A 24,030-nucleotide genomic window follows, 5' to 3' on the forward strand; every position below is an offset into this window, starting at 1 on the left:
ACACTGGCTCCCAGTATGTTTTAGAATTGACTTTAAAATTCTATTGATCACTTTTAAAGCTCTTCATGGTCTCTCGCCTTGTTATATTTCTGACCTTTTAGTCCCATACGCACCAGCACGTACCTTGAGATCCTCGGGCAGAGGTCTGTTGTCTGTTCCAGAGTCTCGACTGAAAACTAAAGGGGACAGAGTGTTTGCAGTCAGGGCCCCGAGGCTCTGGAACAGCCTGCCCGAGGAAATCAGGTCGGCTGAGTCAGTGAACTCTTTTAAGTCCCTTCTTAAAACATACTTTTATAGGAGAGCTTTTCCCGATCTTATTTGACTTTATTTTATCCCTTTTATTTTATTGTATTTTACTAATTTTATATTAAATTTTCATGCTCTTATCTTTTTTTTTTTGTATTATTCTTTACACTTGTTAAAGCACTTTGTAACTTGTTTTTGAAAAGTGCTCTACAAATAAGGATTATTATTATATTAATATAACTCTTAATGCCACATTTGTTCATTTTTAACAAATTCACCTGCATCTAGCACTGACAGCGCAATGGATTCCTCAATACACAGCAGACTTAGGCTAGTGATATTTCAGACACATGTTTGAGACCATCATAGATTCTAACTTGCACAAACCTCAGTCAGATAAAGGGTCAGTGAGTCAGGAAGACTAGCTATTCAACATATTCAACTAAACAACGCATTTACCAGTGCAAGCTCTTTTCCACTAGGGGATGGAGAGGGGGTTGGCAGCAACAAGGGGGATGCATTTTGGTTATTTTGGTAACAGGAAGGATGTCATCCCCCCACTCTAACTGTCTACTGCTTACTGTGCTGGGTGACTATGAGGGGACTCTGAAATAGGTGCACCCAGCCTCCAGGTACATCTGCTGGGTAAATCAGGCCGGATCCAGTTCCTCTGAAGAGGAGTCCCTTCTCCTTTCTCCAGCTCACTCTCCCGGATTGATTCATCCTGAGCCTTGAGACAGTGCTGTTCTCCAGTTGCAGATAACCCATGACCACCTATGACAGTTACAGCATCCCCATCCACACTGGAAGACTTTTGATCCACAGTGATGTCTGCATTTATCAACTTAGCTGCAGTAGGCATGGTTCACCTGCAGTGAGACGGGGCAGGTGTTACAATCACACATGCACACAAACAAAACATTCAAAATTTGAATAAATAAACAAATACTGTAAAAACAGGCCCAGAGCGATAAAACTAAGTCCAATTTTCACTCGCCTTTTAGATCTGTTTTTGGTCTCCACCAAATCCTGAAGGAAATATCTGGCTCTTTAGTCGCTAATTGTGTCTGTCTGGTGTTTTAGCAGGTAAAGTGCAATGAGTTTATCAGAGCGGTCAAATTGTGTTGTAAGGCTGTAAACCCAAAACAGTTAAATAAAAGACACCACGTAGAGCTGAGGGGAAATACAGAGTCGGCAATGAGTCCTGGTCTGCGCCTGACCTGTTTTATTTTCAATGGGCTAAACCAGGAGACACAATGGGCTTCACTGCTTAATAAAATGTGTTTCAATGCTTCTTTTCTTCTCTCCTTTAAGGGTACAATAGACCATCCTTTAAGAAAGGAAAATAGATAATGCCGCTCCACAATTCCTCGTGGCAGCAACATTTAAAGCGATGCACAATTGTAGTTTCACCACGTAAATGTAGAAACAACAGAGTACCTATTTTATGCTTGGGACATGAGGCAAAACTTATGGTCTCCAAATCCATAAATATAGATTTCTTCTCTTTCATATCTATTCAGTTAGGAGCAATCTTGAAGAACAAGCATATTGCATTATTAGCAACAATACTATGTACACAAAGGCACTTGTTGTTGACTATGTTGAGCTATCCTTGAGATTTAGCAAACATTAGCACACATGTCATTTTAGTGCAAGTTGTCTAAATGACTTTGGGTAAAGTCCTCACATGCAACAACTTGCCCCAGTACAAACAGACACTTAGAACACACTCAAAAACATTGGGATATTGTGTGATTAGCTCTGACTCTCATTAGCTCTCATTCAATTATACTGTAAATACATTATTATGGCTACAGTGTAGTTTATAGCAGCAGGCACATCCCTGGACTACACAAAACAGAATTCGTGACACTTATGAAGTAGTGCGACTGTGCATGTGGGGATATACTGTCTCATACAGTAGGCATGTGGTGTGTTAGTAGACACACACATACACTATTTCAAATTAATTTAGTGTGGAGTTATGAATTGCATTGTGGAAAGGATAGTAGACAGTTTAATAAGCATGTAATTTATTTGTAATTGCTGTAAGGAAATATGTTTTTTTTTTAAGGAAAGAAGGAAGGTGGTTTTAAATTATCAGCAAAAGACAGAGCATGGCAGCTCTTCACCTGACATAATGTTAAAGGCAATCAGGCAGGTGAAGTTGCAGAATAAATCAATCAGGAATACAGTGAAGGATTTTGACATAAATTACCATACTCTGACTCAGTAATGTCAAAAGATTACCAGACAAGTAGTCAGACACCCATGCCAATTTTTCACCTGATTTGGAGAAGCAGCTTGTTGAATATATTACTAGGTCAGCTGACATTTGTTTTGGTCTGTCGTCAAGTGAGGTCAGATGATTTGCCAAGCACTTTGCTGTGGCACACCAGCTTCAGTTTGCGCCTATGTGTTTAGAAAACAAAAAGGCCAGCAAAGAGTGGTTTACAGTCTTATTAAAGCAGCACACAATGCTGTCACTGAACCTGGAAGCAAAGGAAGGGCAAAACCCTCTGGATAGATGAATAAAATACCCTTTGTTGACTTCCCGAAATATTTCAATGAACATAAAAAGTGCTCAAATGAGAAGCACTGTTTACTCGTTTTGGACAACCAGGAGTCTCATCTGTCCATTCATTCAACATTCACTCTACAACTCCATCGGAGATAAGCTATGAAGATGTCATTGATACAAAATATGTGCCCAAGTCTTCTTTCATACATCTGGTGATTCTGTTTTGGACAGGAAACCTAAATTTAATTGTACATCATGAGAGTGTGTGTGTCACTGTCCTTATCTTCCCTGTGTTACAAATAAAGTTGATTTTTAAAAAGACAGTAATATTCTCTTAGCAGGGTTATTTCCTAAGTCACATATTTCCTTGAGGACGTGAGATGTTCCACTGGGGTCAAGGAAAAGACATTTCTTTTGACTATTCGCCTGCAGCCCAGGACCCTAGAACTGAAGCAGCTAAATGGAATTCAGTCATCATTGATTTTATTACTTAACACATGTGCTTTCCCTACAGTGCCAAGTTAAAATCAATTAGTTTATCAAGAGAAAATAATTGGCAACTATTTTTCTAAAAGACAAATCATCTTTAAGCAAAAAAAGTTTTTTAAAAAAACTCACAGGTTGCAGCTTCTCAAATGTGAATCTGCTTTTCTCCGTCCCCTGTGATGTGAAGCTAAATATCTTTGAAGGATGAACTGTTGGTTGAACAAAAACAGATGCATTTTCATAATTTTTCTGACTTTAATTGACATATTAATTGATAATGAAAATAATAATTAGTTGCAGAACTACATTCATTTCATTCAACACCAGTGGAGAAATTTGAGTCGTCATTCAAACCTGGGGGATATTTTATTTGGTAAATAATGTCATTTCATTTAACTACAATAGCTCATCCGGACAAACATCCTGTATAATAATTTAGAGACAAACATCATATATTAGTGTTTTAATGTTATATTAATTTAATGTAAAATAAATTCATATTTTCAATGATTGATTGAAATTACATTACTAAAACGTGTTTTGAGATGTTTTGTCGCGGGCGTTACCAGATTAAAGTGATGAATAAAACAATGCTATAAGTTGGAACATGTCTATTTACAAGACTTTAAACAGAATAGGGCCTATAAGCTACATTATAAATCAGGAACAACGCAATGTTACTGTCTACGTTAAAGAGTAGTGCACTCACCTGTCCGTCAGACAAGTCACCTGAGTTCAACACTGACCGAGCCTCTCCTAGCCTCAACACTTCATTTCCAACAGCACAGTCACCCGTTTGTCTGGCCCCCACCGCTGCTCCCACAGTCTGCAGACAGGAGAAAACCTACTCGGACGTTTTCAGCTCCTTTACTTAAGTAAAAGTAGCATTTAGGCTGCACAGTGTGAAAATAGGCTACAAGTTTAAGTCATGCAAATCACTATTATAATAATATAAGTATCAACGGTAAAAGTACTAATAATGCAACGGTAAAAGTACTAATAATGCAGAGTGTTATAGAGCACAATTAATTAACTAGATTAGGCTATTATTACTGTGTATGCTATTTCTTTAGGGCACCTATCTCGTTTCAAAGCTTATGTAACCACATAAGTCAACTATAACTGACCACACGATCAAATGTTAAGACTTACTTCATGAATACTTTCATCATGGTGAGAAAACAAGGATACGCACAGTCAGTCAAACACAGGTACAATTAGAAGATTTATGGATGTAGTAGGTTGTAATCAGCGCGTCATTAAGCAAGTTATGCGAATGGACACAAGTAGTTATCCGCACATGCTATGTTTAACCGGCCGACTTTGCGATGACAATTTTATAATATTGCATTTGCTCACTCGGTGCATCGTTCTGGTTCGCTCCTGCAGCACTACATGCTGTAAGTACTTTTTACTCCAATGCATTTATTGACAGGTGTGGTTAATGAATAGTTTTTGATTTTACATAAAATATTTTAAAACACAACGTCTTGTTCAAGGTTAAACCAGTGGTTCATCTTACAAAGAAGCAGTGTCTACATGGGACCTGACTCAACCACTGGTGCTCATCAGAAGACTGCAAGACTGTAACTGCAAACCTCCAATAAGGAGTCACTTCCGCTGCAGGTCGGCTGCCACTGTCAGGACAGGAAATACTTCACTTGACATACTTCACAGGAGTACTTCACTTGAGGGTTAAGATCAAAATAAATCTAGACTTCCGAATAAACAAACACTGCCCTGCAAGAAAAGGAAATGTTTCTTTAAATTAAAACAATAACTTCGTCATTGTTTATTTATTGTAGGATAATTTGCTGTTAGTCCACATGCTGTTAAGATTATCAAGACTTCAGATTTATTTAAATATTAATTTAGTGATCAAGTTTATTTTAGCATTGTTTGTTACCTTCATATATATATGGTGGTAATGCACAAGTGTATTGTATTTGAATGATTCAAGCTTTTTTTTTGGAGTTTTTAGATTTATTAAATCGTCTGTAGTAATCACTATAGCCAGGGGAGAATTACGTCATTGCTCTCCTACATAAACCTTGAATCACAGGAGGCAGCATGAAACCTGTATGTAAAATTAAAACAAGCAAATGTGTGCAGAGACAATCTATGCTTCTTCAGTGTAACTGAAGAAAATACAGCTGTTTGATGCTTTTTGTGATTTTATGTTTGAACCTAAACTGACTAGTGTTGCAAGTCAGTCTCTCTCAGTCAGTCTCTCTCTCAAAGTGTTATAACCAATAGACACTTCTGTTTTAAGTGACTATGAGGATAGAGTCCATGAATGGTAATTGTTATTACAAGTAAACAATCAGTGTGTACATTTACTCTTGCTGTGGGCAATCGGAAGTAAGCAAAAAAAGCACTGCCATCATAACCTAGATATTTAAGCTTAACGCAAGAAAGATTCATGAAACACTCATGTTAAGTAAAAATGTTCAATTTAATGGAGGTGAAAGTCATTTTCAGAAATCAAGAAAAAACAAGTTCGTCAATGCTGTCACAGCTTCAAAAATCAGGTACCTTTCTATCAGTCCTACAATACATCTGGAAGGGTACAAACTTAAAAAAAGACTGGGGATGGATACGGAGAGGGAAGGACAAGTAGTCATGGCTTGTGGTTCAGAATCGTCCTGAACGCTCTCTGTCTCTGGAGCGACGTCTCTCGTGGTCACGGCCACCTCCTCGACCTCTGTCTCTTGAGCGAGATCGCCTCTCTCGCGATCGAGACCGAGACCTGTGGCGGCTGTGGAAGCAGAGGAGGACAGATTATGAATTGCTACAAAAACAACTACACATGCAGGTTTACTCAAGTTCCTGAATGTAAAAAGGTAGTGGATAGGTTTGTACCCCTTTCTCCGACGCCCATACAGCTCTCTCCTCAGCTCACGCGAGATGGGCTTCAGGTGCATGAAGTTACAGAAGCCACCACGAGTGCATTCCCTACAGAGAGAGGGCAACACTTAGAGCAGAGACAAATAGGACTGCATGGCAGGTGAACCCCATCGGAGGTGTTACAGTATTTTTAAGATACTAAGTGGCATTCTGACTGCTTGGAGTGTCACACTGCGCTCCTCATGTGAATAGGCAGGCAATCGCTCCATGAGTAAACGACATGGAAAAGGTACAACTGTTTTTCTTTATAGACTATGGCAATATTAAAATATATCTTCTAGAATTTAAAAAAAGAATCTATAAAACTTAACTACAAACTTCCAAATGAGTTCAGTTAGCAAGTTTATTAGTGAGTTGAGTTTAGTTGGGTACGCTAGCTAGTCCTTTGAGTAGGACTAGAGTTCAGTTGAACAGAGCAGAGTCAAAGAATGCTGCTCCAGCTGTGTCAAGTATAAGATTATTTTGAATTAAGAGAGAGCAGTGAAGGTCATTGTAGGTACATCCTATCCTTACAGGAGCATGGTGAATACTTTGCACTGCTCGTCACACATAAAACGTTCAGACAATTCCAACTCTGGCATCAGGCAGCAGTGTACATGACACGAGCACCACACCAGTTTCACGCGATTGTGCCCGTTCGCCTCTCATTGCAAATGATTTACTAGGAGTCATTTGCTCCCCATCTGAAAAGATGAATGCTGTTAATGAACAAATAAAATTCACAAATTCAACAGCTGCAACAGACAGGCTTACGTATGCTGATGTGTGAAGATATTAACTAAATATTTATTTATTTATTTATTTATATTAAATCTGTGCTGCATACTTTAGATACTGTTAACAACAGGGACTTTGAAAGACACTTTCACAACCTACAATTCACTAATATGACAAAAGCCTGTATTTGTGCCAAGAGTGGAAGATAAACAATTCTGTATAACCTGTACCTGTCTGAGTGCTACAAAATAATATTAAAACAATACAAGAATTAATTTTTAAGACATTTAGATATAACTTATTTTGTATTTAATTACACAAAAAGAATTTACTTTCATGACAATAACCACATTATTGAGATAACGATAACATTGAAAGTGGGGTATTTAGAGACACTGCTACATGGTTTTCTATGGAACTGATGACAAACCGCTTTAAGTCACCGTTGCCAAAGCTGAAGATATCACATCATCCAAATTGATCGCATTGACAGCTTTCAGTCTCCCATTTGGGTGCTGCGCTAATGTTAGTTACGAGTTAATTTCAATTAAAACATAATATAATTTCAATATAAATACACAGAATAATGTTAGCTAACTTTAGCAGCCTGAAACACTGTCACAGACGGACGACAAGCTGCTGCTCAGTTCTGAGCCCAATTAATGTGATTCAAATATTAATGTGACCTATGTATAACCAAGGGACTACTGTTTAATCTGCTATCGTTATCTATTGGTCAGCGCTCAGCGCTGTCATTACTCTACTGTTGCTGTCAAATAAAAAATGCTGGAAGAGTGTAGGCTGCTAACACTATCATTTATTGAGCAGACTCATCACTATGTCGGGCTTTTTGAACAGCTATCCACACTAACTTTTTAAATATCAAAATAATACACGGTGGCATTTCACTTCTGAATTAACATCTCTGGCAGGCAGACACTGACTTGTGACGTATGTTTGCCAGATAAGAGCCAATAGTTTCATTTTGTAGTCTGGCAAACAGCATCAATCCTGCCCTTTACAGCTATAAGTAAAAACTGTGTGGAACTTTCTCCTTGAATCCCTGAGTGTTTTAATGAGCAATGCCCCGCCGGCTCCCACAATCTTTTAATGGTTTATCATCCGAGTGTTCTCATCACTCACCCCATTTCATATTGGCGGCAGCAGGCTTCTCTAAAGTCTGTGACGGGGGAAAGCTCAGCATGGATGGGCTGTCCATTAAACCACCGATTATTCAGGTCTATCACGGCCTTCTCTGCGTCCTCTTCATAACGGAACTATAAAAAGGGACCACCAAGAGACAAGAGTGTAGTTCAGATAAGGACCCAAGCTATAAAAACCATGGCATTACAGTAGTGGTAGGATATGCAGCTTTTAGACCTGACACCCACCTTCACATACACATTTCCTACTAGGTGGTCACCGAGGTTGTCACATACGTTCATTTCCTCCACCTCTCCGTACTTTTCCTCCATCTCTGTGAAGACCTCCTGCAAGGATGGGAGACAGTTAGCTTAGCTTAGCATAAAGACTGGAAACGGAGGGAAACGGCTAGCGAAAATCCACCTACCAGCACATCTAAATTTCATTAACTATTACATTATATCAACGTTGCTAATTCACGCAACTTGACGTTTTACAGGTGGTTATGTACTGTTTATTTTTTAGATGAAACCAGTAACTTCCTGGAGTCTCTGCTGGCAAGTGCTCAGAAGCAAAAAAAAAAAAGCCCCTTGTAAAATGGCAATGATGGTCAGTTCTGTACACATTCAAGAAACTAGAAATAACATGTATATTAGTGAGCTTTAGGTGCAAGTAGGCAGATTTTATTTCTATCATCAATAGCTATTTACTATAGTAGTTGTAGTTTTAGCTGGTTGTGAAGATTAGAAAGAAGTTAAGGAAAAAGTAATGGTGGAAAAGTGGTGTGATTTTAGGCAGACTACATGAGGCAATTTTCAGAATGGCATAAGTTACCTCAAAAAACTCGTCATAGTGCTCCTGCATCTCCATGTCACTGATGGCACCTAGTGGTTATAAGAGAAAATGATAACAGAAACAACACAACTAAACATGGACTTAATTTATGATTTCTGCAATAAATTCTGTTTTACACAAACTGAGACGAACACATATGTTGACACAAGGTGCTGTTTTCAGGAGGGTGAATGACTGGATTAAGTGGCATAAGGGCTCTTAGGCGGAGCTTTGGCCTCTACAGTTGAAACCAGACAAACATGGTAAGTGTGCCACCTGGTGCTGATGCCTCCAAATAGGTTGTTTGGGACAGAATGATCAATTCAAGTGCAGCTTAATGTCTGCTTTCAGAAGCAACAATTACATTTATTTACTGTACAATAAATACACATGGCACCAAAGCTGTGACTCCTTCCAGGTTACAGTTCACTTATGTTGCCCCCCGAAGCGCCAACCTGCTCTTCACTATCTGCAATCAGTAAGTTCAGTCTGGCTGTACCTCAATGCCACTGTTATACAATTGAACTTGGTTGTATTTACAATAGGGGTGAGAATTTCTGGGCACCTCACAATTCGATTACAATCCAGAGGGCTGCGATTCGATTACAGAACGATTATCAATGCATCAGTTTTTTCTATACAGGATCCTGGATAATTACTAAGCATTTAATGTGTGCATTAAAATCCAAAGGAAACATCTTCTAATTAGCTTAAAAGGACTAATTCGCATCCCTATTTTACTTTATTAACCTCAGCTCCATGGTCCATCAACCAGTTGTCAGAAAAATAATAATCAGGATGTACAGTATGTATACAGGACAGAGCTGTACACCAGTTTAGTCTCAGCTTGTACCAGATGTTCTCAACCCTTGACTAGTAGGTTAGTTAGTAGACCTACTGACATACAGCCGATAATTAATATTACTTCGTTACTAATTCAGCTAACGTTACATAAATAAATATTTTTAGCACCTTTCACAGGACCCAATGACGCTTTACACAGTGACAGAACAAGAAAGTCATTCAGAATTGAACGCCTGGGTTTTTAGTAGATTTGTGAAAGTGTCCAGACAGGGAGCATTTCGGATCTCTGTGGGGATGAGTTCCAGAGGGTGGGGGCTGTGACGCTGAAGGCTCTGTCCCTAAAGTCTGCAGTCTGGTGTGGGGGACAGAGAAAGCCCTTGTACAGGGGAGATGTTAGCTAGCGCCAACAGCCTTCGCTTTTCCAGGAAACTACAGACTTTTACTGTCACCTATGCTGCACGTTTACTACCAGCCTGAAACTTACTGCTAATATATTTCTCTGCTAACTTTCAGCGTCACGTTCTGCCGCTCGCTCTCACACACAAGATACACAGAGAGCTGCCGAGCGTCCAGTGTCACCATACTTGCAGTGTGCGAGTTAAAATCATTACTTGTGCATTATATGATTATTAATTTAATTAATTAATTATTATTAAGTATTGTGTGAAATTAAAGTGGGTGGTTATTCATTCCACAGCGGTGGTGTGCCGAATACAGGGCTGGTCTCCTTGTTGTGCGCTCCACACACGGTCCGGGGGCTCCACTTCCGCCTTTTGCATTCCATCAACATTCGGTTATCAATTAACATTTAAAAACAAAACAATTTTTTTTTAGACATTTGTTAATCGATTCATAATCTTCCACGTCCGCATCGCGATGCATCTAAGAATCGATTATTTCTCCCACCCCTAATTTATAACCTGCATTAAATTGTTAAAAGTTACGTCAACGGCACTTCATGTAGCTACACAAAATGCTGATGTCACATAATGGGACTACTACTTGGGTACTACCTGGATAAATTTTATTTTAATATCGCCCTATCCAGGCTGTGATTGGTCAGTTGACGAAAAGTGAAATAGATGAGCACATCGATTTTAACAAAAGGCACCCAATATAGCCAGCTAGCCAAACCCACAAACCTGTTTATCTTTCTTCTGCCCTCTGTATCATTGATTCAGCTGCTGACACCGATCTCGGTCTTTGTTTTTGTAACAAGCTGCTCAAGCAGGCACCAAGAGACCCGCCCACCGAGATCTCTCCCGGTGCTCCGGTGTAGATAACTCATTTGACAAGCTTTGCGTTGCACCCTGCCAGCAACTCTGAGTGGGGGTGTATTGAACAATGGGCGGCGGGGTGGGAAGGATTATGTTAGGTTGTGGTTATTCGCACATTGAGCTTGTAAATCATTTTTCTGATTCGCCAGCATTGATTTTTAGGGGCATATGTGAGCAAAACGGTCGCACTGTAGAGCCCTGTGTGGATTAAAAACTGTGTATAATTATTGTTATATTTAAAGGTACTTATGTAAAATTTACTTAACAATGGACATTCGCTGACATTGTCTTAATTGCGACGATGTGAGAAATTGATTTGTTTTTGAATTGCTGGTAAATAAAATTTCTACCAGAATGACTACAAGTTGCCTGTGTAGTATCACACTGTTATGCCTGTTTCAAACTCTACTGTTGACTACATAGGTATAATGGGAGACAGAGAAAACATGGGTGTATGATCAGAGAAAACACTTACAGGTGAGGCCATCAGCAGACTGGGCACTGTTTTGAGGGTTCCGGTAAATGTTCAGGAGAGCAATCGTCTGAAACACAAAAGTGAACATTTTTGGGATTATTTGTTTTGATTAGGGCTGGGTATAGCAGCACAGTGCTTACTTTTGGTCAAATACCAATAATTTAAAGAACATAACAGATTGTAATGTACAAAATTCAGATTTCATATTCCAAAAAAAAAAAAACCACAATAAAAAAAAAAAACCAACACTATCGTGACATTTCTGAACACTACAAGATAAAATGTGTCATTGTTTATCATCCATTACTCCTACTGTCTATCTTGAACCCACTAACTGAAAAGAAAAGCAACTAATCAAGACAGTGAATGTGTCTTTTTGTGCAATTTTCACACATATATAAATCTGTTTTCTTGTTTATTTTTCTGAACAGGTATCCGCAGAAACATTTTTGTTTTATCAGGGAGGAGCACAAACAGTCTATGTTCAGTAGCAAGAGTCCCTGTTAGAGTGAGGTGTTCGACTCATGCATATCCCCGCCGCCCAAGTTCAATTGCCTTGAACTTTTTGTAGCTTACACGACACGCTGCACAAATCATTGCAAGAGAGACTGATCCTCATGTTTGTGAGTTTCCAGAATCTAATACTGTTTACTAAATAGGACATCAACAGGAGGGAATTCGCATGGCAGAGCATCCCTGCAAAATTAGATGAAGGCCTATCAGGTAAAGTTATGTAGCCTGTAATTTTAACTTGGCTGTTGCCTTGGTTACTATCCATAGAGCACCTGCCTTTACTCACAGAAAGCGGTCACCTGGGCAAAGAGCAACCCCAGGGAGCCAAGCAACTACGTTGTGATTTTAAGAACACCGACATCTTCCCCAATACTAATCAGAAGGAGCTTTACTGCCAAGAAGTGTTTTATACATACAAGGAATTTGCTTTGGTGTTAAGGTGCTACACACAGACAGACATGCAGCTGACATAAATAGATGTAGAAATATATAAATATGTAATAAACAAATGCAAGTTATATAAAAATAACAGAAGAAAAAAATAATACAACTGACAATATAAAAAAATAAAAATAATAATAAAAATGAAGATAACAATGGAACAACAATTAACAACAAATATGTGCCAGGCTCGTGCATGATATGACATGAAGTGATATTTACATGTGCAGAGAGGATTGTCTTGATTGCTTGTCTTGCTTTTGTTTATCTACTTCTCCCACACGCTGCATCTAGCGTAGTCTGCCGAAGCCTCCCCTCCACTGCTTGTTTGGGTGGGTAACTTACAGGCTGATCAACATCCCACCCCTCCTGTGACCCATGGTTTCACTGTACGTGCATTCAGAGCCAGTGAGCAACGGACTTTCAAAATAATAATAAAAACTGCGTTAACGTGTGAAAAATATTGTTGCCGTTAATTAATTAATGCATTAACGCAATAATGCGTAATGTGCTCAGCCCTAATAACACAATAATGACAATTTTTATATTCCTTAAATTACAATTACACTACATAAACTATATTTGTAAATCCAACACACAAGACTGAGAACTAAATGTCACTTAATATATATAAAATAAGTTATTTAACTGATACTAAAATGTCTGTCTATAATCCACATGGCACAATTAAATATTTATCAACCGTAATGTGCATGTCAGTACAAATTGCAGACAATAAGGGTATGCAGAAAAAGCACAACTTTTTAGTGCTTCATTAGTGTAAATATTACTGGTATGCAATTTCTGAGTTTCATCCCTGCCCTGTTGTTGTCGTCGTCGTCTGGTATTAGAGGATTGAAAGATGGGTATGACATATAACAAGGAGTGTGCATCACAGATTAAACTTGCAACTAGTTCAAGTGAAGTCAAGTAAATTTTATTTGTAAAGCCCTTACACTAAACGGTAGACATGCCCTTTCCCTTATCTGTTTATCTATATTAGGACATTTTGTAAGACAAAGGAAGATCATACCTGGCTGAATGTCGGCTTATTGTGTAATCTGGAGCAGCGGTCGCCATGTCGACAGGCACCAATTTTAAAATAAAAGGAGCAGTTGACCCTAAGGAAAAAAGACAAATAATGAAGATGTAATACAGTAAACATGAAAACATATAATACTCTTGACTTTGTCATCATGCTGGAATCTGTTCTCATGGGACCTGAAGACCTACACAATATTCCAATTCTTTCTTATACTACAATTATTTCTTGACAACACAAACAAAACTGTCCTCAACAAATGTTAGGACTGAAAAAAAGTGTGCAAAATTCATTCTCCATTGTAATGTGTTATGAGAGTCCACAGCCTTGGGTCTGCAAGGTGTGACTTCTGGCAGGCTTACAAACATCACTCCTGACAATGTTTCATAGCTTGATGTATACATCTAGTTAAACATGCAACCTGACATTAAACAGAAATGTATTTATAAATAAGAAAATGCATGAATTGAGATGGTCCAAAATGTAACGTTATTTTCAGTGTGATTAAAAGAAAGAGTGAACCAAAGAAAAAAAACCATTACCCTTTCAATACGGGGTTTACCAAAACCAATTTAAATTATTACAATTTTCGTAAAAGTTGTACAAAAGTTTAGTGTCTGGGTTTTCTTAAGGGCTTGGCAGGAACTCCTAAAAACAACTGCCGTTTGCTAGAAGAGAAAGACAAGTGCTAAGTGGATGTTAATAAATATAAATAAAAAGGTTTTAAAAGAGCAAAAAGACGTTACATGGCGCATTGAGCAGATGTACACCTGCTCTCATTCATCAGTGTTACTATTAATTCACTTCCCAAAACGATGATGGAAGAGGGCTAGGAAACAATCAACTTGCCTAAAAACACAGTGAGAAGCTAATGTTAGCTTAGCTGGTGTATTTCCCGCTGTAACAAAGACTACGGGTTTCAGAAAGTAACTAGCATTGGCTAATTAGCTAACTCAGTGCTCGGTGGTCGTTAGCTAGTATATCACTTTAAGTCGAGTTTAATTAATAAAGTGATTCTATTTTAATTCATTCATAATAGGTCATTGATTGTGGCGGCTGTTTCCTGGCCATCCCAGCACCGTTCAGCACCTAGACGTTGCAGTAGCTAACAGTGGCGGCGTGGTATTTTACTAACGTTAGCATGCTAGCACTAGCTGTTAGCTGCTAAAGCCAGGGTAACGTTCCCAGCTACAAACTGCAAACTCCACTAGATATAGTATTACGAGTCGAAGCAGGATTGGGAGGAAACCGTACGCGAAAAACTGCTTTTCGGTTAACTGAATAAACGTTAATTACTTACTTATCTTTCTCTGTCCCAAAAATGGAGGCCAGGTACTCTGCCATCTTGGCTCGCCTGTGCTCAACCGGCAGCAACAGCGTCAAGACTTCCGTCCCAGCTCCTTCAGTATAATCTTCTCAAACATATAGCTACTGAATCTGAATCTTTGCAGAAGACCCAAACAAATTATATTATCATTTAAAAAGTAATTAGACACACCTGGCCAATCTAATGTAATCAAATATCCTCGCAATAAATGTGACCCTTTTGAAGCCCATTTATAACGTACATACTTAAACATTTAGATAGATAGATAGATAAGAAAAGCATAGCAGCAAGATACATAAAATTACAAGACAACTTAAATACATACATAAAAAGAAATAGTTAAACATTCAAATATAGTTGAATATAAAATATTACAGCATTCACGGAGTGAGTCCCAGTTTTAACAGTCCAGCTATATTCAAGTGTTAAGATACAGTGTGTTGAAGTGTTCTGGTAGTCCTGATGTGCAAAGAGGAGGTTGTTAAAAACAAATAAGCTAATAAAATAAATAATACAATAATAAAAACAAGTTTAGCCAATGAACAGTTCATGGTCTGCATGCCTTGGAAATGCCGATGAATTATAGACAATTGTTTTTGTTGACACTGTCTCTGGAAATTGTTGATATAATCCATAGTTTTGTGTTCTACTCATGGTTCTACTGGTTTGCAGTATATACATCAAAATACTCCTGTTAGCCTATCATGTCCTCATATTTTCATTTAAAAAGTCACTGTACAGGTCTTAGTTGGTAAATGCATAAATACGTCAAAACATTCCCTGTTCTGCACCCACACTATAATTTTAAACTTTAATAATTTAAGGACAAAGTTACCATTTAAGTTGGCCTATTTTACAATGGTACTGTTTTGAAGTGTCCATGGTTTACAGTTTACATTGGGATTTTTACATTACCTTCAAACAAAAATGATCGTCTTTATTTTGAAGGGAAGACCTCCAAACCGGAAATATCAGTCATTAACGTCTCCACCGTGACTTTCGAAACAAGAGTTGCTTTCAAACTGTATATACACTCCATACAGTCAACATAATGAACATAAGCACTATGTCCAAAATGTAAATGAGCCAAATTTAGCTGTACAGACAAATTTTCATCTGGAGTCCCTTGCAGGTTGATGTTATAAGAAAGAAACATTAACATATGGCATACAGAAAGCATTAAACACATACACATGTAATCATAAGCAGACAACACAGGAACATGGATAAAACATAAAAGCACGAATTACATAAGCACATACAAAATCAGACGCACAAATAATATGACATGTAAAATACATCAGCCTTTGAGTACAGGAACATGTAAAAACAATGACAGAAACATTTCTAAAACATTTGGTAAAACCATGCAGTAAAGTATTAAGTTACAATTCTGCATTTTAACATAGAGATTTTATCTTTGATCAAGGTGAAGTACTTCTGTACTACTATTCTTTCACTGTATGACTCTGTTTTCAAGGAGTGGCACCAACACAGACTGTTTGCCTTTTCTTATAATGTTAATGTTTCATTGTTATATCGAAACCACCAAGTGTGACTGGATATAGATGCAAATTAAAAGCTAACTTTATCCTGAATACTTGGGGGAGCTACGGTGCAAGCACATAAAGGATCCAAATGGCCTTTCTGGAACTACTTATATTCAAGCATTTAACATATAATTTTATTATGTTGAATTTAGTGATCCCCAGAAGCAACATTTTGGCTTACATGAAAGTGAGACATATAACTTACCCGTTGTCAAATGATACAAACCACAAATTACACCACTTGGGATACATTTATTTAGTAAACTTGGCCCTTTTGTGGATATATTAAGGGGGAAAGAAGAGCTTGGTCGTAGACACGTCGTTTTTTTTTTGTCATTGTCAACATGTGTCACTGAACATCACCTAGCCTATTCTTCAGGCTGCACAAACAAAGTGGCCAACCCCATCAGAATCAGCTTTTTTAGATAAGACAGACTTTATTGATCCCACATTGGGGAAATTAGCTTGTTGCAGCAGCTCCAGAAAAAACACAACAGATAAGACAATACACATTAAACAAAAATACAATAGAAAAATACAAAATATAATAGAAGAACAAGCTAGCAAAGACTTATTTGAACACTATATACACCTGTTATATACACTTTTTATAAACAGATGTGACTGATATGGAACATTGCACAGGTCGCCTCCTGTAGGGTGTCTAGAGGGCAGTCTAGGACAGAACTAGCCCTCTTAACCAGTGTATTTAGTCTTTTCCTGTCCCTCTCTGTGCTTCTGGCTCGCCAACAGACTACTTACTGCATAAAAGACCCATGCCTTCCACAGTGTCGCAGAATGATTTTAACAGTGTCCTGTACAAACAAATGCACCTCAGTGTCCTCAGCAGATGAAGACGACGTTGGCCCTTCTTGTACAGGACATCTATTGTTGGACTAGTCCAGTTGTTTATTGTTGAGGTGAACACCAATATTGCAAAATAGGTTTATACATACAAGGAAATACAAATAAATAAAGAATATGCATTATAATGTGCATTAATATAACTATTACATAGCCTTTACCAAAACACTGGGTTGGATTAAGAACTGTACAAGGGGTGGTGTTGGTGCAGTGGATAAAACACATGTCTTTGGTATGAGAGACCTGGGTTCAATTCCCCACTATGACCCATCCACCATTGTGTCTCCAGAGGTGTACAATTATATAAAAATATATATATATATATAGCAATTGTAAGTCGCTTTAGATAAAAGTGTCAGCTAAATGAGTAAACATAATGTACAAAGGAAACCAGACTCATATAGGCCTGTAGGTATGGAGACTTTGGGCAGGATCCAGATTGCCTGTAGCAGTAACTAAAATAGCATGGGACATAATGTGGTCCTGCCTTTTCACCTAGTATTGAGGTTATGTATACCTTTAATATTGTATGCTTACAGTATGGTGAATATTCTTAAACAGAGGAAAACTTGTTGGGTTCTGGGACCCTGGGCAAAATGTGTTTGGTGAGCCTGTGTATAGGGGGAGGCTGAAAAGGGGCACATCTTTTTGCTCCAGGGCCCCCTAGAATCCCCACCCTGTAACAAATATTTAAAATGGCAGATTTCAAACTGTTAGCGTAATTATACAGATCGTCCTCATATTTGACTTTTACTTATTTGCAAGTCTTTATTTACTTGTGGAAAACAGGAGACACGTCAAAATAAAACTCACTGAAGTCGATGGAAGAAAACGCAGAAAGTTAGTTAATGAAATTAATGTGGCTATTTTGTCAAAGAACTCAAGTGTGGGTAATACATTTATGGTATCTAAACCTTTTATATTTTCCATATAAGTTTTGAGGGTAAATGTCTTGCCAGTTAGTCTCCGCCCCTCCTGAGTGTGTGTGTAGGTGACTAAAAACTTGCATGATACGACTCGACTGTGTATGAGTTTTGGCTGCTAATCCACCACAGTTGTTGAAGGCCTGAATTTTAAGAGGTATGGATATTTCGAGGATATATGTGCTTGTTCTGAAGAAAGTACTGAATTGTGGCCATGTAACGTTAAGGGGTGTATTTGTCGTACTTGGACTCTTCCCGCTATTTTGTAGCTTGCTAGCCGTTGTCGATTCCTAGCTAGCTTAGTGGGAAGAGGCCGCCTACCTTCAAGCCAGCCATAAAAACACACTCCGAGCATTATCCAACTTCCCCTAAAGCTAGACTAACGCAGGCTACCGCCGCTTCGACTGCTGTTTTCTAGGTATCTACAAAATAGAAATAACGTTACTTTTGTTTTAGGTCAAACTGAGTTATACCAGTTCGGCGTTGGCTGAGTGCTAACACAGTAAAGCTGAGTAGACGCAGCGAAACGGAGAGGCTGACCACCGTCCAGCCACAAACAAAGTACGTATACTTCCAAACGGCTCGTTAGTCCATACTTCTCTGTGTAGATGCAGTTTGTGTTTAACCGAGCGTTGTTTCAGTGTATTAGTGACATCGCAGTTGCTCCGGTGGCGTTAATTTTCCTTTGGACGCGTGTGTCGGATTTATCACAGCTGCTCTCGGAAGTCTTACATCGCTGTAAACCTTAGCCAGGATTTCCGGCTCCTTTCCATTTGCCCTATGCTGTTTTGTTTCCGTTTATTCTATTTCCGTTTTAAAAGTTTTCTACGTGCAGAGTTAAAGTGTGACTTAACGGAGATTTGTGTCGGTTATAAAGCGCAATGCGTCTTTAGGATATTTTAACTGTTGTTTAGCACGCGGGGGCCAACGGTTGTGTAACGGGCTGCCTCGCCCCGCGGTGCATTCACGTAGCTAACTTGGTCCATTGTAGACCCGCTTCATGTGTCGACACGTGTAGTCTGCTGTTAAAATCTTAGTTCTGTGTGTGTTTACAACATGTGTTTATGATGTGCAGTTATGTTTGGTCACTTTCTTGTAACTAATGGCCTATCAGTTGGCCTTTAGACGCCTAAGCCTCGCCCTCGAGTTGGCTAACGTTAGCAGTTGGAGCAGTCAGTGAACTGTCCCAGACGGCCAATGAGGAGCCGGGGCTGAGAGGCCTTTTATAAAAGAAATCCCCAAACTGATGTTTCGTATTTACATCATGGAACCTGAACACACTACCCCACATCTACATATTGACATATTGTCATATTGTGTATTATTGAGACATCCGTGATTAAAACTTTGTGATGCCTTTTAGTGGCTTCTTTGTGGCATTATGAATAATATCAGCTGCAACAATTGGTAAATTAATTGTTTAGTTGATCAACAGAAAATGAGTGAAAGTGATTTTCGTTCAAGCTAAAATGCGATTTGATTCCATTTCAAATGACAATTTCGTGCATTTTGTTATTTGATTTTTATTATTTTCTTATTAATTGCTTGGGAACTGAAATGTATGAAAATAGTAAAAAAATTAAATTTCCCAGAGCTAAAGGTGACTTCAAATGAGTTGTTTTTATCAGAAACCCCAAAACGTTCAATTTACAATAACATAAAGAGAAAAGAGCAGAAAATTCTCACATTTGGGAGGCAGAGAGTGTTTGGTAGTTTGCATTGTTGTCAATTCATTTTAAATGAATTGCAACTGCAATTTATACTGCATTTGTGAATATATATATTCAAATGTTTTGATCATCATTGGAATTGTTGATGGAGGTTTTGGCTTGTGTTATGTTGTAAAGTGTTCAACAAAAATATCAACAATAACATTACTAGTGTAATTTTACGTTTGTTTTTTAGTACTGTTAATTGATTAAAATGTTATAATCTGTATACATTGCAGAATAATATCCCTTTCATTACTTTCCTACAGCTTAGCACTGCCTAAAACAGAATGTCTAAAAGTGAACCAGAAGACATGATAGAGATTGAGATCGATGAACGGGAGAAGCAGGCATGCCTGGAGGAAGGGTAAGCAGAGGTCATGGTCATTTTGAATTGAATATGCTTGCCCATGCAGCAACTACACATTTTACAGTCCCATCCCACCTTTTATCTGTAGTGTCGAGGAGCAGACCATCACTGCATCAGATTTGATTCAACAAGATATTGACATCAATGAGCCCATTGGCAATTTGAAGAAGCTTTTGGAGCCCCGTATCCAGATGTCACTGGATGCATATGAGATCTGCTTGCAGGACATTCAGGTAACACTACATAAATAGAGCATATCAAGATCTCTTATGATTGATTATTTTGTTGCTGTGTCTTTACCTCTGATTCAGCATATCTGTTGTGTTTTTGTTTTTAGCTTCACCCTGATCACAGCCTCTTCGATCAGGGAGTAAAGACAGATGGTACAGTGCAGCTCAGCCTGCAGATTATAACCAAACCGGGTACTGATAAAATAAAAAAAATCCGATAATATACAGTTATATGTTGATGTTTGTGTCCAAATTCACATGTGCACATACGCACATCAACGTCTCTCATTTGTGTGGGTTTTTTCCCCCTTGTGCAGGTGAGGAGAAGTTGAACATTTTGGAAATTGTGAAGCCAGTAGAAACAGTAGAGGTGGTGATTGATCCAGACGCAGCAGGAGAAGAAGGGACTCTGGTGGAGGAGGGTCAGCTCATTGCTGTGGAGCGATCTGGCCTTTCTGATGAGACGTCGGAGCAGGTTACACGCTGGGCCGCAGCACTTGAAGGCTACCGCAAAGAGCAGGTTCGCCTGGGCATACCATATGGTGAGGAAGACTAATAAAATTACATTACTGTCAGAAAAACAGTCCTTAATGTGATGAAAAACAGACGTGATTGTTAGTGAATGAGGTTTCTCTCTCTCTCTCTCCTCAGACCCGGTGCTCTGGTCAGCTGACCAGGTGATCCACTGGGCTGTGTGGGTAATGAAGGAGTTTAACATAGATGAAATGGAAATAGGCAGCATTCACATTCCAGGTCGAGACCTCTGCTCATTCAACCAGGATGAGTTCCTTCAGAAAGTGCCCAACGGAGAAATACTCTGGAGCCATCTGGAACTCCTCCGCAAATGTAAGTCAGATAGAGAAGGGTAACGTATAGAGGCAGATGAAGCCCAACGTGTGTTTGTATAGAGGTCAAATGAAGCCCAAAGTTGCAACTTGTTTGTACCCAGTCCCGATGAATTTGATACAGAATTTGCACTAATCCCTTTATTATTGATTTCAGATGTGCTGGCAAGCCAGGACCAGTCTGGAGGGGACGCTACCGTCACCATTGATCAGCGTAAGTGTAAATCTGCCAAGAGGGCAATTAAAGGTCTTGAAAATGTTAACACTTAACCACGTGAAACCTAACAATGCCCTCAGACACTTGGCTGCGGACTAGATTTGACATGTCGTGAGTTGCTCAGGTTCTGTGGTCTGATGACACAGTGAACCTTTTCACTTAACAAAGTGATTAAAAAAACAAGTTAGAACAAAGCTATTACATTTAAAGGGAGAAATTGTCCTTTTCTTGCAGATGGAATAGCTTTACCTACAACATGGTGGATAAACTCCATCTATTTTACTAGAAATGAGAGATAATGAAATGAAGTCAGATCCAAAACGCCAAGCACACAGTTGTTCTGGTCATTAATATTCTATTAATCTTTTACTTTTACGTATGTGTCTCCAGCTGTGCAGATAATCCCGGCTCAAGTGAGCACACCCACTGCTATAAAGGTATTGAAGCAGAGCCGTGGCCCCAGGACTCCCCGAATTTCAGGAGGAGAGGAGCGAAGCTCACCGGGCAACCGCACAGGTAGTACACACAACACACATGGACTCTGTATGTCATTTGTATACATTTTTATTTTATTTTACAAAGCCGACAATTTGACAGTTCCGTTATTTTGCTCAGCAATTGGCCAAATGTGTACAGATGTGAAAATAGGCAGAGCTCAAGGCTGTAACAACTTATCCATTAATCGATTAGTGAATCTGCATTCATCTACAGTAGCAACTATTTTGTTATTTAATTGTTTCCATCATTTTGCTTCCAAAAGCATCTCAGATGCGCTGATTTTCTTTGTTATGTGATAATAAGGTACTCTAGAATAAGCAGTTTGAAGACGTCTTCTTGGGCTTTCGAATTTTCTGACATTTTATAGAGCAAACGATCGAAAATAATTGTCAGATTAATCAATAACAAATGGTAGTAATTGTCTCTTGCAGCCTTACTCCAAGCGCTCCACATTCCTAGTGTTGTGGTGCTGTGTTTTTGAAAGCAAATGCAACTATTATTTTTCTATTATTTTATGTAAATCATTCATTCATGGTCATTTTATGACCATTTATAACATTTTACACTGAATGCTATGTCTCTGGTTCTAGGCAACAACGGTCAGATCCAGCTGTGGCAGTTCCTGCTAGAGCTGCTGACAGATAAGGATGCAAGAGACTGCATCTCCTGGGTGGGTGAAGAGGGCGAGTTCAAACTCAACCAGCCAGAGCTTGTGGCGCAAAAATGGGGCCAGCGCAAGAACAAGCCTACAATGAACTACGAGAAACTCAGCAGAGCCCTTAGGTTTGTTTTTAAAGGGTTCTTTATTCGCTTTATATTACACTACCATTAAGTTGGAGAGACAGATTTAAAAAGTCTGTTCAGCAGAGACAGACATGTCCTGACTTTTAGTCCCTGTAGAAACACTGGATCCTACTTTTCCAATGCAACTCAACAGCATTTCCCTTTCAACTCCACTGCTTTCAAACAAACTGTTAAAAAATGTAAAGTCTCAAGCACAAATGGAGTTCATGGTGAAGCTCCATCAGGGCCACAAAAGACATTATACAACTGTTTTCACTGACTGTACCTAACATGACAAGTTGGCTGGTTGAATATCACTGTAGTTATTAATATTATCATGGTGGTTTTGGAAACATGACATGCTTTGTGTCACGTGATTTTACGTTGTCTTTGTGTAGTGAGATTCTGACTTGTCCTCTTCAGGTATTACTACGACGGGGACATGATCAGCAAGGTGCAGGGCAAGCGCTTCGTCTACAAGTTTGTGTGCGACCTGAGAACTCTGATTGGTTATAGTGCTGCTGAACTCAACAACCTGGTGACAGAGTGTGAACAGAAGAAACTGGCTCGCATGCAGATGCACGGCATCGGTCAGCCCATCACTACTGTGACCCTGGCCACCACAACACTAGACAAAGACAGCTGAAGGCCGCATCACAGCTCTCTCCAGCTGCTGCAGGCAGACTTTGCTCTCCACCAGTGATTGGAAATCAAATCAACTTTCTTATTCTATATTTTTCTTTTTTTTGACACTGTGTTCTTTAGGCACAGAAATGCAAGGCTGATCGCTGATCATTGTGGATTGACAACTTTGTTATTGTCTTTACAGTTTGATTGAAGTTTTTTTTTTCTTTTTTTTTCTTCTTTTTTTAAGCTTTTCTTTAACTCAAACCAAGAGAAGCAGCATGTTCAGGATGACGGGGGGAGTGTCTGAGCGAGGAAATACATTTGTGTGCATGTGACTGAATGCTTGAATGTGCGACTGAAAACTTATGAGCTTTGTGTAATGTTCCTTGTCTGTAGTTTAGAATAATTTCCACTGTATATACCGGTACTTCATGTTTTTGATAGCCACAAGGACAAGTGTATTTTCATATTTTCCATTTATAGAGGCCCTGTTTTGTATTTTATCTAGTGTTTGTTCCCTAAATTGTTGGACCCTTTTCTGTCCACCAGGGGGAATAAAGTGGCAAGCATTTTTCATAATGTTTGTGATTCAGTCATTTTAGCCAGGAGCTTTGAAATGTAAATATTTATATTTTCTACACTGTATAAATCATAGCAAGAGACTCAAAATGACAAACA

The 24,030-nt window shown here is 38.8% G+C and overlaps 2 protein-coding genes across 5 annotated transcripts; one reads left to right on the top strand and one right to left on the bottom strand.

Annotated features, from left to right (window-relative positions):
• Positions 1-5,692: 5,692 nt before the first annotated feature.
• Positions 5,693-14,859, bottom strand: u2af1 (U2 small nuclear RNA auxiliary factor 1). The gene is made up of 8 exons (XM_046053552.1): positions 14,710-14,859; positions 13,401-13,488; positions 11,414-11,480; positions 8,858-8,907; positions 8,272-8,370; positions 8,024-8,157; positions 6,119-6,211; positions 5,693-6,014 (listed from the first exon to the last, which is right to left on the bottom strand). Exons 1-8 carry the CDS (start codon positions 14,751-14,753, stop codon positions 5,891-5,893), a joined length of 699 nt encoding a protein of 232 aa, XP_045909508.1. The 5' UTR covers positions 14,754-14,859; the 3' UTR covers positions 5,693-5,890.
• Positions 14,860-18,076: 3,217 nt separating this feature from the next.
• Positions 18,077-23,926, top strand: gabpa (GA binding protein transcription factor subunit alpha). 4 transcript variants are annotated; one of them, XM_046053530.1, is made up of 11 exons: positions 18,077-18,230; positions 18,530-18,634; positions 20,052-20,149; positions 20,241-20,385; positions 20,490-20,574; positions 20,700-20,924; positions 21,034-21,228; positions 21,385-21,441; positions 21,835-21,960; positions 22,533-22,725; positions 23,149-23,926. In XM_046053530.1, the coding sequence occupies exons 3-11, from the start codon at positions 20,073-20,075 to the stop codon at positions 23,369-23,371; spliced, it is 1,326 nt and encodes a 441-aa protein (XP_045909486.1). In that variant the 5' UTR covers positions 18,077-18,230; positions 18,530-18,634; positions 20,052-20,072; the 3' UTR covers positions 23,372-23,926. The 4 variants fall into 4 exon arrangements, with proteins under 4 accessions (XP_045909486.1, XP_045909488.1, XP_045909487.1 ...); XM_046053532.1 differs by lacking the exon at positions 18,530-18,634 and having other exon boundaries at positions 18,090-18,230; XM_046053531.1 differs by lacking the exon at positions 18,077-18,230 and having other exon boundaries at positions 18,497-18,634.
• The last annotated feature ends 104 nt before the right edge of the window (positions 23,927-24,030 follow it).

The sequence above is a fragment of the Micropterus dolomieu genome, linkage group LG07 (genome assembly GCF_021292245.1).
Source record: "Micropterus dolomieu isolate WLL.071019.BEF.003 ecotype Adirondacks linkage group LG07, ASM2129224v1, whole genome shotgun sequence".
Classification (NCBI taxonomy): domain Eukaryota; kingdom Metazoa; phylum Chordata; class Actinopteri; order Centrarchiformes; family Centrarchidae; genus Micropterus; species Micropterus dolomieu.